The 14,517-nt window shown below is 42.8% G+C and overlaps 1 protein-coding gene across 1 annotated transcript in view; it reads left to right on the top strand.

The window, feature by feature from the left end:
- Window positions 1–11,383, top strand: part of HS6ST2 (heparan sulfate 6-O-sulfotransferase 2) — a 323,440-nt gene extending 312,057 nt beyond the window's left edge. Inside the window, exon 3 of the mRNA XM_029067743.2 lies at window positions 8,340–11,383. Coding sequence (XP_028923576.1) covers window positions 8,340–9,036 — 697 coding nt within the window. The 3' untranslated portion in view covers window positions 9,037–11,383. The remainder of the gene's footprint in view (window positions 1–8,339) is intronic.
- The last annotated feature ends 3,134 nt before the right edge of the window (window positions 11,384–14,517 follow it).

Below are 14,517 nucleotides of genomic sequence, written 5' to 3'. Positions count from 1 at the left end.
ATTGTGGTATTCAGTGAACCTGTATCCCCCCAAAAGATTGAAATTTATTGATGTCCTCTAAAAGTGCCAAGACATAATAATGTCACCCTCAGCCAAATAAACCCACCTGTCTGTAGTTCTCATCTTTTTTTTATAGGACTGGGAGACAAATCCTGCCACACTTAACTGAATTTGAAGAAAATTGAGGTGGGAAAAAACAACCCAACTCCTCAAGCCCTGGGTGCAATTCAAGCATAAATAAAATATTGCCATTTAATACAAAAAAGATTCACAAATGTGCTAAATAGAAACTCTTTCAAGAAAAGATAAATTCTGATGAAAGGAAAAAAGATTTACCAAAAAAGTCCAGCTATATGAAGAGTCCCTATAACAGTGTGCCTTAATTGAATCAGTCAATGGTATTTGAGTACTTCCTGTTTGCAGAGCACTGTACTAAATACATGAGAAACAATACAGTTGGTAGACATATTCCCTGACCACAAGGATCTTACAATCTAGAGGGGCAGACAGAAGTGAAAATAAATTAGAGCTAGGGAAGATGGCAGACTGTAAGGATATGTATGTCTTCAACCTGTATGCTGCAGGTTGAGAGTGGGGTGTCAGTTTTGTTTTTTATAATTGCAAGGAGTTTGATTGCCCCAGAGGTGTTTGAGGTGCTAAAGCTCTGGTACTTTTTTTTAACTTAATGCAAGTAGAACCTCAGTGAATCTATGACTTCAATCAGTCATATATATTGAGTGCTTACTGGGTAGAGGGCACTGTACTAACCGCTTGGGAGAGTACAACACTCTCCCAAGTAGTAGAGAGGTAGCGTGGCTCTGTGGAAAGAGCATGGGCTTTGGAGTCAGAGGTCATGAGTTCGAATCCCAGCTCTGCCACTTGTCAGCTGTATGACTGTGGGCCAGTCACTTAACTTCTCTGTGCCTCAGTTACCTCATCTGTAAAATGGGGATTAAGACTGTGAGCCCCACGTGGGACAACCTGATTCCCCTGTGTCTACCCCAGCGCGTTGAACAGTGCTGTGCACATAGTAAGCGCTTAACAAATGCCAACATTATTATTACAACACAATAGTATTACAGACACATTCCCTACCCAAAATGAGCTTACAGTCTATGGCTTGTTGGTTATTTAGATAACCCTTGCCTCAGCCCTGATCCACCACACTGTATATCAGATACTATTCCATGATTCCTTTAATTCATCTCAATTAAATGTCCTTCAAAATCGCTTTCCTGAGTATTTGAAACGGGACAGTGCTAAGATGTGTTGAGATGTGCTAGGCCACGCAACCAGAAACCTTTGGTTGAACAGTGACATCTAGTGGCCTATGAGTTGGAAGACCTGGATTTTAATGTCAGCTCTGCCCCTAGTCCCGTGTAAAAGTGCAATGGTAGAAAGTAACCGAATAATACTTATACAAAGCCCATTACAGGCCATGGTCTGCATATAGAGAGTCTAAGATGAACATCGTCAATTTCACTTGCAGTGAAGACTGAATTTGCTCTGCTGAGGCTTTTGTTTTTAATTTTGGAGGATCCCACTCCAGAGGGATTTGATTCTCTATTGACAGCACTTAGTGGGACATAGTCCACTTGAAGGTTAATGGGCTTTTTAATGGTAAGGCGGGTCAATTATCTGATTGTCTTCAACCCTCCAACCTCTTAGGAAAGGAAACATTATAGGAACCTAGTCTGAGTAATGATAATAATACTATGAGGCCCTTTGGAAATCACCTCTCCTCCAGAAGGCCTTAATTGTGATATTTACTAAGCGCTTACTAAGTGCCAAGCATTGTTCTAAGTGCTGAGGTGGATGCAAGGTAATCAGCTTGTCCCACGTGGGGCTCACAGTTTTAATCCCCATTTTACAGGTGAGGTAACTGAGGCACAGAGAACTTAAGCGACTTGCCCAAGGTCACACAACAGACAAGTTGAAGAGTCGGCATTAGAACCCATGTCCTCTGACTCCCAAATCCGTGCTCTTTCCACTAAGCCACACTGCCTTCCATGATTAACCTCATCTCCCACTCCATATTCCTCCCGCCGCCCTCCACCATCCATACACACACACACCCACTGCATTTTGTATACATCTTTGTACTCCATAGCTTCTTACAACCTGTAATTTATAAGGATCTGTCTCCCCCTGCTAGACTGTAAACTTCTTGAGGGCGTGAATTATGTCTACTCACTCTATTGTGCTCTCCCAAGCACTTAGTCCAGGGTTCTTCTGCGCACAGTAATTGCTTGACAATTTGCTTGATAAATACCACTGATTGATTGATTCAGTGCATTTCATTCAGGGAGCGCTCACTAAATACACATTTAAAAAGAACATACATTGCTTGAATACAATAAGATCACACTCTTTTATAACAGAGACAGTCACAAAAATACTTCCAAGTAGTGGAATCAGATTAAATAACAATGCATAATTGCAAAAGGATATATATCCTTAACTCCCATTCTCTCCTAGACCCCCTCCAATCTGGCTTCCGTCCCCTCCACTCTACCGAGACTGCTCTCTCTAAGGTCACCCATGACCTCCTTGCCAAATCCAATGGCTCCTACTCCATTCTGATCCTCCTTGACCTCTCTGCTGCCTTTGACACCGTCGATCATCCCCTCCTCCTCCATACCTTATCTCACCTTGGCTTCATGGACTCCGTCGTCTCCCAGTTCTCCTCTTACCTCTCTGGCCGGTCATTCTCGGTCTCCTTCGCTGGCGCCTCCTCCACCTCCCATCCTTTAACTGTTGGAGTTCCTCAAGGGTCAGTTCTTGGCCCTCTTCTGTTCTCCATTTACACTCACTCCCTCGGTGAACTCATTCGCTCTCACGACTTTGACTACCATCTCTATGCAGATGACACACAGATCTACATCTCCGCCCCTGTCCTCTCCCCCTCCCTTCAGGCTCGCATCTCCTCCCGCCTCCAGGACGTCTCCACCTGGATGTCGGCCCGCCACCTAAAACTCAACATGAGCAAGACTGAGCTCCTCATCTTCCCTCCCAAACCCGGTCCTCTCCCAGACTTCTCTATCACCGTGGACGGCACGACCATCCTTCCCGTCTCTCAGGCCCGCGATCTCGGTGTCCTCCTTGACTCGTCTCTCTCGTTCACCCCGCACATCCTATCCATTACCAAGACCTGCCGGTTTCACCTTTACAATATCGCCAAGATCTGCCCTTTCCTCTCCACCCAAACGGCTACCTTACTATTACGGGCTCTCGTTATATCCCGGCTAGACTACTGTGTCAGCCTTCTCTCTGACCTCCCTTCCTCCTCTCTCGCCCCGCTCCAGTCTATTCTTCATTCCGCTGCCCGGCTCATCTTCCTGCAGAAACGATCTGGGCATGTCACTCCCCTTCTTAGACAACTCCAGTGGTTGCCTATCAACCTCCACTCCAAACAAAAACTCCTCACTCTAGGCTTCAAGGCTCTACATCACCTTGCCCCTTCCTACCTCTCCTCCCTTCTCTCTACCACCCACCCCGCACGCTCCGCTCCTCTGCCGCCCACCTCCTCACCGTCCCTCGGTCTCGCCTATCCCGCAGTCGACCCCTGGGCCGCATCCTCCCGCGGTCCCGGAACGCCCTCCTTCCTCACCTCCGCCAAACTGATTCGCTTTCCCTCTTCAAAACCCTACTTAAAACTCACCTCCTCCAAGAGGCCTTCCCAGACTGAGCTCCTCTTCTCCCTCTACTCCCTCTGCCACCCCCCCTTTGCCTCTCCGCAGCTAAGCCCTCTTTTCCCCCTTTCCCTCTGCTCCTCCCCTTCTCCCTTCCCATCCCCACAGCACTGTACTCGTCCGCTCAACTGTATATATTTCCATTACCCTATTTATTTTGTTAATGAATTGTACATTGCCTCGATTCTATTTAGTTGCCATTGTTTTTACGAGATGTTCTTCCCCTTGACTCTATTTATTGCCATTGTTCTTGTCTGTCCGTCTCCCCCGATTAGACTGTAAGCCCGTCAAACAGCAGGGACTGTCTCTATCTGTTGCCGACTTATTCATTCCAAGCGCTTAGTACAGTGCTCTGCACATAGTAAGCGCTCAATAAATACTATTGAATGAATACACAAGTGCTGAGCATGGGCATAAATAAATACACCTGTGCTGAAACTAACCATCAAGGAAACTTGCTGGAGGTGATTGGGAGCACTCTGAAAGGAGAGAGGTGTTTGAGCCAAGGTACACCTCTCGAACTGAAAAATCACATTATTGCAAAATGAGAGTGCACTATCTCAAAAGAGTGATAAATGAAGATTATAGCAATAGAGCCCTCATGAAGAAGACCCACAGAAAAAGAAATTCAATCTCAGAGAGTTTATAGGCATATACTGCCCTCAGGCCCCTGTGGCCCAAAGCCTTCTCCTTAGTCAGTGGTATTTACTGAGCACTTAGTATGTGCAGAGCATTGTACTAAGCACTTGGGAGACTACAATACAACAGAATTAGCATTTTCCCTGCCCATAACTTACACAATAGTCCCCCTGACAACAGAGGAAGCACATAACTCATTTGTTATCTGCTCGGTGGTGTGTTTAAATTATTTCTTGCTTATGCCCCCAAGAGAACAATGTTATTATCTAAACAGAGTAAATACAGACCAAAATTCCCTTTCTAGCATGTTTTGAAGGTGCTTGTAAATTCAATCTGAGATCTTAAATGATTTTTATTTTATTCTGCACCTCTTTCTTCCACCCTCTTTTGGCATTTAACAAAGGGGATCAAAAAGGCAAAGGTATATTTAAGCTGAAAGAGCTGCAGCTTTTCATACAAGACCCATACAGTAAGCAAAGGCAGGCTCTATGTTTACACAGCCAGTGCACAGTTGGGTCATTTCTCCCAGACAGATGCCAAAGCCGAGGTTAGGATTGTTTCAACATGAAGTGACACCATAAGGGATTTTCATTTCATTTTGAAGTGGCCAAATTCATTGTTTACCCACATCCCGCTCCCTTCAGCACAGTCTTGCTTTACCATGGCCATCTCCCAACTGTGGACTAGTTCAAGACCGCATAGGAAGCATTTGGTCTTCCAGGTTTGTATCTGTTAAGTGCTTACTAAATGCCAGGCACTGTACTAAGCTCTGGGGTGGATACAAGGTAATTGGGTTGAACACCATCCTTGTCCCATATTGGGCTCACTGTCTTAATTCCCACTTTACAGATGAGGTAACTGAGGCACAGACAAGTGAAGTAACTTGCCCAAGGTCATACAGCAGACAAGTGACAGAGCTGGGATTAGAACCATCACCTTCTGACTCCCAGACCGTGCTCTATCCACTCCATCATGCTGCTTCTCATGTAAAGGAGGAGATAAACCTGGAAAAATAGCTGGGAGGCAGTGTGACTTAATGGAAAGGGCTCAGGACTGGAAGTCTTGAGCCCTGGGTTTTAGTCCCAGCTTAACCACTGACATGCTGTGTGACCTTGGGCAAGTGACTTAACTTCTATGTGCCTCAGTTTCCTCCTCGGTAAAATGACAACAAAATACTCCCACTTAGATTGTGAGCCCTGTGGGAGACCAAGACTTTGTCCAGTTTTATGATCTTGTATCTAACCCAGGAAGTGCTGAATAAATATGATCATCATTATTATCTCAAATTTACAGAAGCATTTATCTGTGGAAGTGAGACTCTTAAAACAAAGAAGGATATTGTCTCCTGATTTTCACAATTAGGTATTCTTACATAGCTGATTTAAAACCTCTGAGTCTCTTTTACCTAGTATTTGTAAGGAGTTTGGGGATATGAGCAAATAGTTTGTATTCTTCTCATCCCTTGTGATCGATTCCTGGCAGGAATGATTGAAATGTGTTACCATCTAATCACTTTGGTGTTAAATGAGTGACTTGCTACCTATCATGGTTTCCTTTTTTTAGCAACGATAATAACAATGATAGTAATATTTGTTAAGGACTTACTATGTGTCAAGCACTGTTCTAAGTGCTGAAATAGACTGTGATCCCCAAGCGGGACAGGGACTCTGTATGAACGGATTCACTTGTATCTAAATAGGAGGGAGAACATGTATTGATTCCTCATTTTATAATTAAGGAACCTGAGGCATAGAGAAGTTAAGTGACTTGCCAAGGTCATAGAGTAAGCAAGTGGCAGAGCGTGGCTCAGTGGAAAGAGCACGGGCTTTGGAGTCAGAGGTCATGGGTTCGAATCCCTGCTCGGCCACTTGTCAGCTGTGTGACTTTGGGCAAGTCACTTAACTTCTCGGTGCCTCAGTTACCTCATCTGTAAAATGGGGATTAAGATTGTGAGCCCCAAGTGGGAACACCTGATTCCCCTGTATCTACCCCAGCGCTTAGAACAATGCTCGGCACATAGTAAGCGCTTAACAAATACCAACATTATTATTATTATTATAATCCAGGTCCTCTGACTTCCAGGCCTGTGCTTCTTCCATTAGGCCATGCTGCCTTCCCCCAGCCAGGACAGATACCATATTTACCCACATAACTGTCATGTTTTTTGCAACCCAGGAATAGGAAGGGGCTTTTATGTGGGGAATTAAGTCTAGCAATAATGGAATTAGGAGAAGAAAAATAGGAGGAGACAAGCAGGGGAGAAGGAAGAGAATGGTCCTTCACTCCCAATCCACCTTCTTGCCCTGGCATATGGGCACATTTCAGAAATCTTCACAGCTTAGCCTGAATGCCACAGCATCCTGACGTTTCCTTTCTTCCTTCCCCATGCAAATGCTGCAAAAGACATATTTTCTCCTCAAAAATTGAGGGGGGCAGGGCAGAAACTTTGCAGTGGAGGCAGTCATGCAAGTAAATACAGTATTTATGTTACAAAAAACAAACGGGAGTTATCAGGAGAGAACTACCCTTCCAGGCCTAGGAAAGCACATTCTCAAAGAAAGGGGTTGTAGAGAGGAGGGCTATCAGTAGGTAAAAAGGGCAGATGGATCAATTATAGTATACTTTCCCAAATGCTTAGTAGAATGCTCTGCAAACAAAGCACTCAATAAATACCATAGATTGATAGATCAATCAGGCACCCAGCCATTAGTAGGGCAGTGGCTTTTCATGTCAAAGGTCTCAGATCCCAAAACAGCCCCAGGATCTTCGAGTGGCAGCTCAGGATTTTATCATAAGAACAGTGTGGCTCATTGTCAAGATCAAATTATGAGGACATGTGTGACAATGACAGATTGAGAGATGAAACACTGGAAAAAGTTATTTATGCAATGTACTCATCTGTGTCTTGTGGTATGATGGTCACTTCCTCCAAGGGAAGGCTTGGGAACGAGAGTGAACCTTAGAGAGGACCAGGAGGTGATGGGTCTCTGCGAAGGGGAAGGTCATTCCAGGTGTGGGGGGAAAAAGGTACAGTCAAGACAGAAGATTGAATCAAATAAGTTGAGCAAGGATGCATTCAGGTAGACTACTGAGGATAGCAGAACTTAAGTAAGTGAGAGTATAAAGACTTGACTGATGAAGGATCTTGAAGCTGAAGGAAGTGAGCTTGATCTTTAAGAGCAAACTGATGGGAGTCATGATCGGGGTTTTGAGTAGAGGAGTGTGAAGGGATGGTAAGTGACCCCTTGAACCTCTTTGCCCCCTTGCTGTACCCAGCACAGAGTCTTTCTGCCCATGTGTAGGAGAGGAATATTCCCACCCCTTTCTTCAGGTCATTCAGGGTCCCAGAGCCTCCCTCTGGGGAGCCGTCATCTTCCACACCCATTCTCCTGGCAGGGAGTCAGACATAGCGAAACAAATTAAAACTAAAAAGTCCTGCCAGATCACTGAGACGGTTAATCAGTCAATCAGTGGTATTTGAGTGCTTACTCTGTGCCGAACATTGTACTAAGTGCTTGGGAGAGCGCAGTACAGAGGTGATAGACACGTTCTCTGGCCATAATGAAATTATAGTCTAGATAAGACTATAGATCTCTTATTTATATGTACATAAGTGCTGTGAGGGTGAGGTATCAAGGGCTTAAAGGGCACCAATAGATCCAAATACATACATGACGAAGAAGGGAGAGGCAGTCGGGGAAAAGAGGGCTTACTTAGGGAAGGCCTCTTGGAGGAGAGGTGACCTTAATAAGGCTTTGAAAGTGGGGAGGGTGGGGGTTGGGCATCTATAGAGGGGAAGGAGTTCCAGGCCAGAGGAAGGATTTGGGAGATCGGGGCACAGAGAGCAAGCTGATGCTAGAGGAGTGAAGTGTGTGAGGCAAGGTAGGAAGGGGCAAGTTGAGTTCATTAAAGCTGATGGTAAGGAGTTTCTGTTTGACATGGAGGTGGATGTACGGTCCCCACGACCATAAGCAATTAAAAGTGTGCTTTCTCCATTTTCCCCCTTAGGAACTTTTACTACATCACCATCCTTCGAGACCCTGTGTCCCGATACCTGAGCGAGTGGAGGCACGTCCAGAGGGGAGCAACGTGGAAAGCGTCATTGCACGTGTGCGATGGAAGGTCCCCCACAACCGAAGAGCTGCCCAGTTGTTACACAGGGGATGATTGGTCGGGTTGTTCCCTTAAGGAGTTTATGGATTGCCCCTATAATTTAGCCAACAATCGCCAGGTCCGCATGCTGTCTGACCTGAGTCTGGTCGGATGTTACAATTTGTCTGTCATGGCAGAAGAGCAAAGAAACAAAGTTCTTCTAGACAGCGCAAAAGAGAACCTCAAACGCATGGCTTTCTTTGGGCTCACTGAGTTTCAAAGGAAGACTCAGTACCTGTTTGAGAAAACTTTCAATATGAACTTCATCTCACCATTTACACAATATAATAGCACAAGGGCATCTAGTGTGGAAATAGATGAACAGACTCAAAAACATATTGAGACCCTCAATTTTTTAGACATGGAATTGTATGATTATGCAAAAGACCTTTTTTTGCAAAGGTACCAGTACATGAGACAGAAAGAGCATCAAGAAGCCAGACGGAAGCGTCAGGAGCAACGTAAGATCCTGAAAGCAAAACAAGCTCACAATAGAGAGCAGACTGACAATACAACTACTGATTACATAGGGAATGTAGAGAAATGGCGATAATAGAAGCTTGAAAATTGATGAAGATTAGTCCAAAAACGCCAATAAAACCATAACCAGTCTTAGAAGATGAAATAGCTCAAATTCTGCTTCTTCAGTATTGGAAGCAAAAAGGTTAAAATGTTGCCTTTGCAGTTGCCTTTGCATTCATGTTATACTGTATGTGGGTAAAATAATCTCAATGTGTAATTCAGTTGTCCTTTTTTAGGTTTGTTGGACTATTTACAAAAAACAAAAGCCAACAAGGTTCACCCAAAATGGATGCTTAGACATTTCAAGAAGTTTTTAAAGTACTTATAAAATAGCCTGAAAGATAAAAATGACCCTTTAACTTATGGCTAATAATTTATTCCTGATGCACTGTTGAAATTCCGTCGTCATTCTTTTTCCATGCTGAGCATTAACCAACCCAAAAGAGAGAAAGTTAAACATAAAGTCTTTCACTTTCTTATTAACTTGAATGTGAAAAAATGAGAACATCAGCTGCTTGGAGCAGTTTACCAAGCTGTGCAATTTTAAAAGTGTCTCCCCCAAGAGAAATTGCTGGTGTATAAATATTGGCTTAAAAAAAAAGGTCATGCATCTTGTGTAAAGAACTAAAAATTTTAACTTATTATACCTGTTTTGAGAGTTTTAAAACTGGATTTCCCTTGCATTGAGGCATTTTTACATACTAAAAGCTAAGGGAAAGAAAGTTTCCAGAATTGCAGGGCAATATAATTTCAAACATTCTCAAAGAGTTATAGCACATTCAGCGAAGACTTCTCCAAATTGTGTTTGTTCAAAAATCAACTAATTTTAGTCATTTTTCTCATACCTCTAAACTTCTGTTGCTGAATTTACTGTGGTTAATACATGATTAAGCTAGAAAAATATCTATCTCTATGATGTTGTCCTATCAATGTTTGTATAACAATGCCCTAATCAAGAAACTCTCTAGTAGTGACATTGTGTTCTTCCTTAAGATTACTGAAGTTATTTTTGATCAATTGGAAGTCAAATTTACCTTTGAACTGTTGTTTGCTTTCTGAATCTTTTCTATAATGTTGCAAATCAAGCTTGTTCATTTTAAAGCATTAGTCCTTCTTAATGATGATGGACTGTAGGTAACTGTTATCATAAATATTAACAGCCATAGTTATTCAATAACACAACTTGTCCTTTAAAAACAGGATCAAGTAGCTAAATGAAATAATCATAATGGGATCTGGATTTAAAGAACTGCCTAAAATGTTCTTGGGTAAGTGTTACCATCCTGTGTGCCATGGGAGTTAACTCTGAAAATGAAGAGCCTTTTACTTTTTTGCTGGACCTTCTGATGGCTTGGGGTAAAGAGGAATGGGGTGGGGAGTCGGGGGGAGGGCAGAGAAAGAAAACTAGAGAGAGAGAAGAGTTCTGTAATAGCACTTAAGATTTCATAAGGAGAATGAAGTCTCAAGAAAATAGATTAGTGGAGAAGAATGATTTGATAGGATATTCTCTATGCAAAAATACTGTAAAGATACCAATTATAAGTTCAGCAAGTTCAGAAATTTTGTATGTAGCCCACTACGCTACTAATGCATTGGAATTACTGGCAATTTCAATTTTACATGCTTTGTTACACTTTGTAAAAGACTTAACCAGCCAACTGACCTTCTTGTCACCAGTAGGTAGCTGCAGGCATCTGAATGTGGCATTCCTGTTCTTAATACAATGCTCATTTGCACTATATATTTTCATCCGTACTATTATGTAAACATCTGGGGCAGAAAGCAGAAAATAGGCTTTAAAAATGCATTCTTATTACTCTGAGCCTGTGTCGGCAATTAAAAGTCCCATTACATCTGACAAATGATATTGGCAATCCTGGGAGTTCTATGAATTGAAAAACTAGAAAAAAAACCTCCACAAAGTCAAATGAAGACAGTACTTTGGAGAAAATGAGAATCATTTCCTGTATAGTGGGGTTTTTTAGTTTGTTTTTTTTTGAGAAGCCCAAGCACCAATGTGGTGTCTCAAATGTATTTTACTTTTTATTAAAGAAATTTGCTCTTAAAACTGAAAGGCAATGCTGTACACAGGACAAAACTCTAAACCAGTTTAAGAGCCCATTGAGAAGATGCATTTTGTGTTTATGCTGTGGTGTGCATGGTTTACAGAGATTAGGTACATTTTATTTGTCTATACTGTTTATTGTATATAGGGGGGTGTATGAATATAAGGATACAGTTTTGTCATAACCATATAAATTCTACTGATTTCCACTTGTAGACCTCTGTCTAATTGTGTAGATCTACAAACCATTCCACTGACTTTGATTGTGTAATTTAACAATAGAACTGAAATAAAATTTAACTACAGTCTTGGATTTAGTTCATTTTTTCTTAGTTTTTAAACCCCTTCACCATCATGGCTTTACCAACTCTCAAATAATTATTTTCTCTTTAAATTAAAAGTCTTCCAGAGTCATTGTGGACCTGACCCAGCTACACCAAAAAGCCTGTCCATTCTCCACCCCTGTGCCTAGGCAAGGATTCAGATGACCCCAAAGCTATTTCAGCCTAAAATCAATCAAAGGTATTTATTGAGCATCTACGGTGTGCATAGGACTGTACTAAGGGCTTGGGAGAGTATAATAGAATTGGTAGGGTTGATCCCTGCACACAAGGGAAATGAATCAAAATTGCCTAAGAAGGACTCTGCAAATGATCCAGGTTTTGTTCTTTTTATAATTGTTGGAGAGTCTGGTCATTGGAAAAATTATGAAAGCCCTTTCCATTCACTATTATTATTATGGTATTTGTTAAGCTCTTAGTAGGTGTCAAGCACTGTTCTAAGCACTGTAGTAGACACAAGTTAATCGGATCGGATACAGTCCTTGACTCAAATGCGGCTCACAATCTAACTAGGAGGGAGAATTCCCATTGAATTATTTTATTGAATTCCCATTTTATTTTGAAGAAACTGAGCCCCAGATAAGTTAAATGACTTTCCCAGGGTCACACAGCAGGCAACTGACAGAGCCAGGGTTGGAACCCTAGTTCTCTAATTCCCAGCTTGTGCTCTTCCCACTAGGCCACGCTGCTTCCCAAAAATGCAGTTAGGACTCAGGTCCAAAATTATTTTTCTTGGTAGGTTTAAGGGGTTTTTACTTTAGATTCCTTTAAACGATAAAATCATGCAGAAACCATATTAAAATCCTAGGTCATGTATATTAGCCACAATGTATAACTACTATACTTCTATTAAAAGATGTTTGTTTTAGGATATTTTGTCATATAAACATCCATAGAGTAAAATCAAATACCGAGGAAGAAGCCCTTTAAGGTTCCACAGGATGAACTAGCTAATAATAGTTATATTATTATAACCTCATATGGAGCAGAAGGGTGTCTAAGGTGGAAGTAATAAGTAATTGCACCACTTGGGAGAGTTGACCAGGAAAAAGAAGCACAGAGAGGAATGAAAGAGTAGGCAGATGGAAGTATTGGAGACAGAAGAGGGCAGTTCAGGCTGATGTTGAAAGGGATGGGAGTCACTGAGCTGTTTTACAGGGAGGGCTTACATGAAGAAGCAGAAAAGGAGGAACTAGGAACTAATAATAATAATAATAATGATGATGATGGTATTTGCTAAGCGCTTACTATGTGCCAAGCACTGTTCTAAGCACTGGGGGGGATACAAGGTAATCAGGTTGTCCCACATGGGGATCACAGTCTTAATCCCCATTTTACGGATGAGGTAACTGAGGCACAGAAAAGTTAAGGGACTTGCCCAGAGTCACACAGCCACGTGGTGGAGCCAGGATTAGAACCCATTACCTCTGACTTCCAAGCTCATGCTCTTTCCACTAAGCCACGCTCCTAGGGACCTAGCTAAGAGGAGGCCAGTGAGGATGATGGAGGCAGCCAGGAATTTTGAAGGTTGCAAACTTATAGCTGATGAGCAATAGATTTAGTTCATTTGTACTCTCTTGGAAAGCAGTTTTTTGTTTGTTTAATTTTGATGGGAAGACAACACGATATAGACAAGATTGGGAATCAGGAGACCTGAGTTCTAGTCCCAGCTCTGCCCCGGCTTGCTGTGTGACTATAGACAAGTTACCTAACCTCTCTGGACCTCATTTTCCTCATCTTCAAAATGGGAAGGAGCTAGATTGTAAGCCCCATGTGGCACAAGGACTGGGTCTGATCTAATAATCTTGCAGCAACTCCAGTGCTTAATAAAGGGTAAACATTTAATGTCATAATTGTTATTATCGGACTCCATTCCTTGTGAGGGCCTAGCGCAGGTTGGCCATGTTCCTGGCATGCCCCAAGCTAGACAGCTGGGGAGTCTGCAGAATTCTTGGAAAAGAATCTTACAAATGGCTTACCTGCTCCGGCCCCACTCCTGCCTCCACCTGCAGCAGCCAGGAACATCCCTGACCTGAACCACCTAAAAGGCACCTAGTTGGTTTGGAGTTCTGCCTTCCTGGAAGTGGGTTTGTGGGGGGGGGGGATGGTTCTGAATCCCAGCCCTTCCCTCAGTAACGTCCCAGTATGGAGTCACAGAATGCAAAACACAAACACACACAGCGCTCCCTTTCCCCCTCTTTTCCTCTTCATATTAGGAAGAAATAAAGTTTGACTAAAGGTCATCCTGGTATCAAAATTTGATTAAACACTGTCCCGATAACAAAAAATATCTTCAACAATAATTTGGATGGAATGGGTTTAAGGGAGATCATTCAACAAATGGTATGTATTGAGTGCTTACTGTGTGCACAACACTGTACTAAGAGCTTGGAGAATACAATATAACAGAATTGATAGGCACATTCCCTGCCCACCACAAGCTTAAAGTCTAGAGGGGGAGACTTCAGGGGACTTGTAGCTGTATTCAACTTTACCTTACCCCTTGTAATATTTGTAACTATAGTCCAAAGTGTCTTACAGAGTCCTCTACTTCCTGCTTGTGTATTTGTCATCTCCTACCTTAGCCATGTGTCAACCGAAGAGATGAAAGGTTGCATGAGTCTAAGGCTCCACCTCCTACTCAGGTTTACTAATGTACCTGTTGGAGGGAGGCGTCAGGCCACCCTATAGGGCTTCCTTCAGCTCCTCTGGAACAGAGGCCTTTCCACATTTCCCCCCGACACTGTTAAAAGTCCCAGCCCCTCTCTGTTAAAAGCCCCAGCCCCTCTCACCAGGTGTTTTTTCCATTCTTTTCAACACCCTGACCCATTTCCCAACCTCAAATCAGTCCATTTCTCAAAATATCATCACTATCTCCCTCTGCTGTTCCACCCCTGCCCCACTCAACCAACTAGACTGTGAAGGGAGAGCAGAGGGGCGGCTACTACTGTGTCTGCTATTTCTTTTCAACAGGCTGGTCCTGGAGAGACAGAACGGCTCAAGAGTGAGGTTTAGAGGTCACTGTTTCCCATTTTTCAGACATGAGGATGTAAGTAGGCAGAATCGTGGCTCTTAGCTGTCTGGTCAAGCCTCTATCCTTCAGAGT

This window comes from Ornithorhynchus anatinus, chromosome 6, assembly GCF_004115215.2.
Source record: "Ornithorhynchus anatinus isolate Pmale09 chromosome 6, mOrnAna1.pri.v4, whole genome shotgun sequence".
In the NCBI taxonomy this organism is placed as follows: Eukaryota; Metazoa; Chordata; class Mammalia; order Monotremata; family Ornithorhynchidae; genus Ornithorhynchus; species Ornithorhynchus anatinus.
The sequence above is the reverse complement of the archived record's forward strand: the minus strand, read 5'-3'. Positions and strand labels throughout refer to the sequence as shown.